This window comes from Thermobia domestica, chromosome 1, assembly GCF_964235325.1.
Source record: "Thermobia domestica chromosome 1, izTheDome1.hap1.1, whole genome shotgun sequence".
In the NCBI taxonomy this organism is placed as follows: Eukaryota; Metazoa; Arthropoda; class Insecta; order Zygentoma; family Lepismatidae; genus Thermobia; species Thermobia domestica.
In genome coordinates, this window is record NC_137454.1 from 169,829,459 (window position 1) to 169,838,477 (window position 9,019).

The 9,019-nt window shown below is 34.3% G+C and overlaps 1 protein-coding gene across 9 annotated transcripts in view; it reads left to right on the forward strand.

The window, feature by feature from the left end:
* Nt5b (5' nucleotidase B) overlaps nucleotides 1–9,019 on the forward strand; it is a 267,108-nt gene that overhangs the window by 178,500 nt on the left and 79,589 nt on the right. For all 9 annotated transcript variants that reach the window (XM_081766538.1, XM_081766522.1, XM_081766548.1 and 6 more), the window contains one exon: nucleotides 227–300. In XM_081766538.1, the coding sequence (XP_081622664.1) occupies nucleotides 227–300 (74 nt within the window). The remainder of the gene's footprint in view (nucleotides 1–226; nucleotides 301–9,019) is intronic.

Sequence of the window (9,019 nt, forward strand, 5' to 3'; positions counted from 1 at the left end):
AGAACGTTTGAATTTGTGGCAGACAACCTCTTGTCTGTGAGTTTTCTCGGGCTCTTCCGTTTACTCGTACTTTCATTCTGCCAGTTCATTCATAATTATTCGTCTCCTATAACCTACGTAAAAATATTAATTTTATTTTCTAATATCTACTGAGCATCCGCTCTCTACTTAATAAAATAGTCGTTTTGTTCTAAAGTGCATATAACTTTCACATTTATTTTTTCAGGATATTCGTGAACCGGAGTCTCCATTTGGAGAATATCAAGTTCTATGGCTTTGATATGGACTATACATTAGCTGGTAAGTGTATAACATAATATTTTCAGTTGTTGGCTACTATAGGAAAAAAAATCAGTAAATGTAGCACGTGTAGAATACCATTTTAGTTTAAAATAGTATTTTGAAAATATTAGGAAGTAGTAGTTATAAAATTCTTTGTTTTTGATATATATGAAGCCATTTTGATTCACGGCAAGTTCTGCAAGCTTACTGACCATATTTACGAGATTGTTTCAAAAATTATTTTATATGGAACTTGAGACGCCGAAAGCATGTATTCTATCGTTTTCTACAAATTTACCGTACCATTAATCTATCAAACTGGTATTAATAGTACTGAACAGTCGCTGAAGTATTCAATATTATTAATACTGAAAAATGAGAGATGATGTATTTATAACAGCGAGTTTGAGATATTACGCAAATCTATATATTGAGAGTCATTAAACCGTATTGTTCATAGAAATTAGTGCATAATGCATTAATAAAATAACTTGAATATAAATTGGTCATATCTCGAGTTGTGATATTGAAAAGATTGGCAACCTTATGAGAGCTTATATCCAGAGGAAAATATAGGTACTTAAACCCCTTCCTTTGAAATTATCAAGGTTATACTGGATAAACTGACATTTTATCATTTGGAAATCTCTAATAATAAGGGTTTTTAATCCTTTAGAGTTTTTGAAAGACAATACTTCTTACCACCCAAAATAATTTCTGAGAATTGCTTCTTGTGTACGAGGATCATCCAGGAAAGGAACGTTTTGATGTAAACACAACGGAAAATAAGGTGTATAAAAGTTTTAGGGTAAAGAAATAATTTTACCTTCTACTTTTAAACATGCACTCAAACTCTTAATATAAGTGAAACCAGTTTTCCTATACTTCATTGTACTCTGTTGCTGTCAATACATTCAACCATATAGTGACACCGTCGAGAGTTCAAATCGTTGAGTGACGAAGTACTTTTCTAAGAGAAGAAACGTTTGACTATAGCAGACATCACACTTCACCTATGACTCATCAGTTTAACCAAGTAGCTAGATGTACAGACATGTATGTGAACGCTTTCGAGCCCTGAGCATGTGCGACAAACTTAAGAATCATACCAGGTGTGATGTGTAGTGTGTCATAAGGTTTTGAAATGCAAGTAAAGCTCATCTTAGTGAAATTCACAAGCAATAACGAGAGTATACGGTAATGACATGATAAATGCCCTATCTGTGAGGAAATGATGTACCAAATATAATGAGGAAAGAACAAGTATGCATGATAGTGAACGTTCCGATATACCATTGGCTTTAGACGCTATCAAATCGCAAGCAAAGCACACTTCTATCGCATGCATGAAAATTCGTCCCAGTTTGCATGCAAATTCGCTCTTGAGAAAGTGACTAAATTCTATGGTTTGGGAAAGAAAAGGTCACGAAATTTCATTTTGGAATTTTAGTAGACATCCTGATTATGGATATTTATTCCTGCATAGAAATGAACGTCCGAACAAAAATTTTAGTTATTTAATATGGAGTCTGTATCCCTGATTGATGTCTGTGAAAGATTTGGCAACATAACGTAAGTATCGATACTTGATATTACCCTCTGTTCACGATAACAGAGCTGACTTGGCTCTTTTTTATGTTAGCCTGCCTCAGAGAACAGTGCTTTAAACGCTTGCCCTTACGTACAAGGTAATCACACTTTTAATGTGAGGGGGGAGTGCTTTCTACTACTTCCTTGCGGCCGGCTAGCAAAGAGAGAGGGGCGGGAGGGTGGAACCTTTCAGCTCTGTTCTGGTTTTCGGTGCTTCATTCAATGAAGATGAACATAGGAGAAAGATCTAGTCACGGGAGAAAGAAAGACTCGTGTCGTTTCAAGGGCGGCATTGCTTCAGAGCAGGTTTTTGTACGAAGGATTGTGTTTTCTTTACGACCTCTATATGTAAATTATGAAAAAAAATAAAGTAGTTCCTTAATACACTGTAATATTTCGGAATATAATAATACTATGTGAACCTTTTTTGTAAGCTTTTAGAGAATGAATGAATATTGCAAGGTTCTATATGTGCTTCCAACGCCACGTGTTGGCTGTAAACAACTTCAGATGACAACCACAAAGAGGACATCAGCCATCGTCAACAATTGTCAAGTAACGAAGATAAATGAAGTCAGCAACATTCTGGATAAAAGGACCCAATACTCCGCAGAATTCGTCAATCTCCAGAGACTAATCATCACCTCCACTCTCTAGGACGCCTGATGTCTAAGAGGTACATATGCATACTCCTTGGCCGCAAGAACATTGATTCCTATCACTCTAGGACGCTTGGTCTCTGGGTTTATACGAACTTTCCAACTCACACCAAATATCCAAGAGAAACTTAATATATGAACTGTAATTAGTTATTAAGATACGTAAGCGGATTTTTATAATGAAAAGGTGATCAGGAAGTCCAAATATTCTCGTGTACCATTTTTAGCTCCTCCAAAAAAGACAGAATTTAGTAGTAACAGACAAACAATTCTACAGGTACCGTTAGGTACTATAATTAATATAGAAAGTAATGGTCTGTGTTGGCAGTCGGTTGGGTTAGGTTATTAGGGTTTGATGACCTGGTTACGTGTATTGGAAAGTTGTTATATTTCTGTTTTTAGTTGTGCTGACATGGAAAGGTCATGTGTTCTTTTTCGAGTTTGTATACGTGTCTGTAGAGACTTTATACTGGGTATTTTTAAAAAATAATAATAATGGAAATTTGAATTAAATCTGTTGATACGTCATTTTGAGAGAATAAAAGATTACACGAGCAATATGTGAGAGAGAATAAAAGATTACACGAACAATATGTGAGAGAGAATAAAAAGATATTCTCCTAATATATTTAACGGTTCGATTTCTATGAAATCTCATAAAGTGGTAGGAAATTGTTTTATTTGTTAAAAATAAGAAGCTCAGAACATTTATAATGTGTGATACGCACTGGGATCGAGCCCGGGACCCTTAGCACCGACGGTGTATACTGTATTGTACTGTGAATAAACCTGGTACCCTTAGCATCAGAGATGAATGCTGCATTGTACGGGGTTTGAATATGGGACCCTTAACACCAGAGATGAACGTTGCATTGTACGGGGATTGAATATGGGACCCTTAGCACCAGAGATGAATGCTTTATTGTAGGGGGATTGAATATGGGACCCTTAGCAACAGAGGTGAACGTTGCATTGTACGGGGATTGAATATGGGACCCCCAAGCACCAGAGATGAATGCTGTATTGTACGGGGACTGAACCCGGGACCCCCAAGCACCAGAGGTGAACGCTGTATTGTACTGAGAATTATTGCAATTCTCACATGTAAATTGGCGAGAGAAAAAAAACATATGAGAAATACGAAGTGTGTGTATGTATGATTGAATGGATTATTTATTCATCGTTTTATTGATTTGTTTATTTATTATAGTTAACTTCGTGTTTACAGCCAAGTTTGAAATACGGAGCGAGTGAATTGTTCTTCCGTCTCTGAGAGAAGGCTGTCTTAGAATGAACAGCGTTTTATTTTTGTAAATTCCATTATTTCCGGGTCGTTGCCTTACACGCTTTCACCTTGCTTACGTTAGAACTATGACTTGTGACACGCATGTATAGAGTGTCAATGCACTTTCTAATTTTATTTCCGCTTGTACTGGAATAACCTTAGACACTTTCTCTCTTGACCATGAGAAACTGTCTGGCGACATACTGAAATATTTTTCCATTAACGATGTTTGTCACTGCGATACTTATCTGCAGTGATGAAGAAGACAGATAGAAATTTTATGTTTCTTCCCCTTTAGAAGATGTATTTTTGTGGCAATATCTGATTTTTGGCAGAATATCTAATATCTGATGAACATGTAAGCATTTTTCCTTAATTAGATGAAAACCGTACATAGCCTGTCCTGAATGTTGATCGATCGATACCCTGTCTGAATGAGATTTCTTCAGCGGTTGACGAACTTGAAAATAAGAAATTTTTAGATTTCTCGCTGTGGCAATGAATGAATAAACTATGTTAGCGGACATGATGACTTTATTTATTTATAATTAATGAAATCGGGTTGAAAACCCGGTGAAAACATGATGCTTGGGGGAGGGACATAATGAAATCCTTATATATATATATAGTATTGAAATAAAGTTTGTTATTATTGTTTTTACACAGTTCCATAGTGTGTGTGTGTTGATCTTTTGTGTGTTGAACTTTTTTGTGAGTGATTTAACAGAACGAACTCTGATTTTTTAAGGTGAGAACTTTTTAAATGCCATGTATTATTCACTTAATTATAATGAAAGTTTTTTTGAATAATTATTGGTAAACTACACGATTTGCTTTTGAGAAACATTATCCGGGAAATAAACCTACGACCATTTTTGTAATCATGCAAGAGGGACATTATTATTATTATTATTATTATTATTATTATTATTATTATTATTATTAAAAGCTCATTTTTATTTGCATTTTTTCATGCTTGGTACACAAGCTAATATCAGCTACGCTGTAAACTTGTAAAATAAATCGTTTGTTACACAAACTCGTTTTTAAAAATATTTTATTGGGTCGTGTTATTTTATTTTATTGGGTTGTTTGCTAAGCAAACTCAGAACACTTATAGTGTGAACCTACAAATAAAAGGCCTAAAGACGGGCCATTTACTTGTAGAGTTTTATTTGCTTAATTATAGGATGCTTAATTACAATATGTTTGATTCATTTGTTACGATTTTTTAACTGTTATACCGATCACTTTAAATCAGTTATACCTAATATATATATATGTACGTTGTACAGATGGGACTTGAACTGTTTAAGTAAGCTCATTTGCCAATAGATGGCATACTACTACGCTTTGGTAATACAACTGATAATCTTTTTAGGAACGTAAATGTTTGAACTAAGACTAGTATTTGCAGAAAGAAATGTTTTAGTCTTGGGGGGAGCGCTTTTCCCCAACATTATCGTGTTTTAATAGTAAATATTACTGAATGTTAGCCACATAGCGCAAACAATAGCTTTAATGCCAAGAAAGAAAATTTTACGGAAACCCCTAAATACATTGGTTATTGAACACTGTCTTTTGACTTGAAAACCTGTTGTATATCCGCGAAGCAAAAGGAAATGATGTACTCCTATTTGTACCATGTCCCTCAATGAGGGGGCTTTTGCCTGCCAGATAGATTGCTTAGATTTTAACAGTATTGTATTACAAGGAAGCGAATTGAAATTATGTATGAGTATTCCTATTTGTACCATGTCCCTCAATGAGGGGCATTTGCCTCTCAGATAGACCAACATAGATTTAAACAGTATTGTATTACAAGGAAGCAAAATGAAATTATGTATGGGTATTCCTATTTGTACTATATCGCTCAATGAGGGGGTTTTTGCCTGCCAGATAGATTGCCTAGATTTTAACAGTATTATCTTATAGCAAAAAAGAGAATTATGTACGACTATTTGTAGCATGTTCCTTAATGAAGGGGCATTTGCCTCTCAAATAGACCAACATAGATTTTAGCAGTATTGTATTACAATGAAGCGAATTGAAATTATGTATGAGTATTCCTATTTGTACCATGTCCCTCAATGAGGGGCTTTTGCCTGTCAGATAGATTGCCTAGATTTTAACAGTATTATAGCAAAAGAGAATTACGTACGACTATTATAGCAAAAGAGAATTACGTACGAGTATTGTAACACATAGCTATAACTGGCGGGGGCATTTTCCTTAGTTATAGGTGACCCTAGATTTAAACAGTATTGTATTACAAGGAAATTATGTAGTCCTATTTGTAGTATAACTGGCGGGTCCCTTTCCCATTAGTCACAGGCTTACTTAGAAAGAAAAAAAAATGAAATGAAATGAAATTTTTGAGTCCCACGGTTATGCCGGCTAGGCTAAAGGAGACGGTGATTATTTTTTTGGTTCGTTTCTTATTTTTATATTCTCCTAATAAATTAGTCGGAGCAAATTGTATTTTCGAACTTGCAAAATAAATCGTTTGCTGTGCAAACTCGTTGTTAAAAATAAGGTGTTTGAACTAAATATGGGAGCTAAAATAAGCTCTTAAAAGTATATAGGAAGTGGTAGGAAACGGGGGAACTCCCGAGAAAAAAACCCATGGACACGGTGTTTGTCCACCACAAACTTACTTAGCCTGGTATTGAACCCGGGACCCCAAACACCAGAGGTGAACGCTTTACCACCGAGCCACCGCGGCCCCAGGCTTACTTAGATTTAACAGTATTATATTATAGCAAAAGGAAAATTACGTAGCTATAACTGGCGGGGCCCATTAGTTATAGGCGACCCTAGATTTTAACAGTATTATATTATATTATAGCAAAAAGAGAATTATGTGGGGCTGTTTTTTTACCGGTTGAGGGCATGTTTCCCATTAGTTAGTTCTTACAATTGTGGGTTTTTCTGAATAGGTAATAACATAATGATGATAATTATGTTCAACTGAAGGTCCATATGTGTTGGTGGGTCCCCCTTAGGGATTTGTAATATAATGAACGTTTGGTGGTTTACTGATAGAAGAATCAACTATGCCCTCACAAACTATGTTTTATTAACAGAACACAACTGCGAGAAGGGTACTTATTTAATGCTATCAGTAGTATTTAATGGCTAAAAAGAAATATATATTATACTTTACCTTTAAAATATAAATATATATTCAGGACTAATAACAAATACGTCAACACGATGCACGGGTTAAACTAAACTAAAGTTAATTTAAAATTTCTCCGACAGATGGCATAGAACCACAATTTTCTATTATAGTTGATTTTGTATTAAAGTAATGAAAACAAATGATTGAAGAGAATTATATAATAATTAGTATGGGGTTATTCGATGAAAGAAAGAAAAAAATAAGTATAGAAGAAGAAGAAATGTAATTTTACTGTTTTAATATGGTTATTGAAAACACATACACAATCTTATTTATAAGTTTAAAATTGATATAGAGATGCATAAGAAAACTGATATACATTTCGTTTGTTCATTTATGACCGATTCAAGGTTTGAACTAGACAATGCTTATATGACGCGAACGTATTTTATTTTTAATAATCACTTTGTTTGAGTTTGTCCGGGTGGAAATTTGATTTATATACAGTGAAAAATAAAATAATAACTTAATTTGTTTAGTCTGTCATATTTTGAGGGAAATGGCGTGAAAGATATATTTAAATATTGCAGAATACATTTGAATGTGGGAGAATATTTTATAGCTAACTGGATTGGAGTGACATTGAATAAAACCCGAGATTAAATATAATACTTATTATTGAAAATTAATTTCCGACCCTTTGCAGGGTTGTTGCTGTAGGGCATTTAACAGTGGTTTGTTTATACGCGTAAGCGCACCTGGGATTTGAACCCGTATGCCGCTGTTAAGGTGACTTGCTTATACGCGTAGGCCCGTTTGGAATTTGAACCCATGCACTATTGGTAGGTTTACGCGGAAATTAAACCTGCACGCCGCTGTTAAGATGACTTTGTTTTTAAGCGCGTAGGCTTGCCCGGGATTTAAACTCGTACCTCAGTGTTAGGTTTACGCGGAAATTAAATCCGCACGCCGTTGTTAAGGTGACTTTGTTTATGCGGGTAAACCTGCACGGGAATTAAAATTGTACGCCTTAGTACGAAAGACAATAACATTAAAAATTATGACATGCGAAATTTGTAGATGAGATGTCAAATATGTTTGCAGTAAAGATGATGATAACTTTAGTGAATGCGGTACCATGGTTTTGTTTGCACCAAAGGCAGAAGCATTAGGGGTTAGAACATGTCGAACCATTGGAAATTAAATTGTGATTCACTTTAACAAAATGCACCATTCTTAACGTGAAACTTTTAGGATACAACCGGGAATTGAATTCGTGTTTGTTAGCAGCGTTTATTAAAATATAAGAACATACTGTAAGATTTTAATAATAGTAGCTTAATTTCAGTTAATCAAGGCGTTCAGCAGCATTGGTATATGAAACATGAACCTATTAACTAATTAACAATTATTGGAAAATAAACTTGAAAACTTCGAGACGTATGCTATTGCCTAAGTTAAATTGATTTTGAGTTTGTTGTTGTTTCGTTCAGTAGCATGGGTTTATGAGACGTATACCTACATAAAGTGAATTGATTTTAAGTTGCTATCCCGTTCAGTAGTATGGGTATATGAGACGTGTACCTACATAAAATGAATTGATTTTAAGTTTACTGTTTTGTTCAGTAGCATGGCTATATGAAACTAGTATTTTACCACCACGGGAATTAAATCCGGGACAGTTTGTACCAATAGCGTGATTATTAGCGTTAATCACTGTTAGGCTACACAGGAACACTAGACATGATTTAAGAGTGATATTTTTCTTATAGGTTTTTTCAGAACAAAAAAACTGAAAATTAAACATATCTCACACAGATTTAAAACTTTGCTCCTGGAAAAATTTTTTAGCACTAATTGGAATCATAAAATCCACACCGGAAATCAGATATAACTTTTTTATATGTCGGTCAAATCTTGTGAAGTTAACCCTTTAAAATTATATATATAAGTTGTTCAAGTTAAACAATGTAATTGAGTTTGTGATTAGAATAATAGAATTTTATTAGTGTAGATTATAATTGATTTCATTTTGGTGAAAATAAGTTGTACTAATAATACTTTTCTTTATTTTACTTT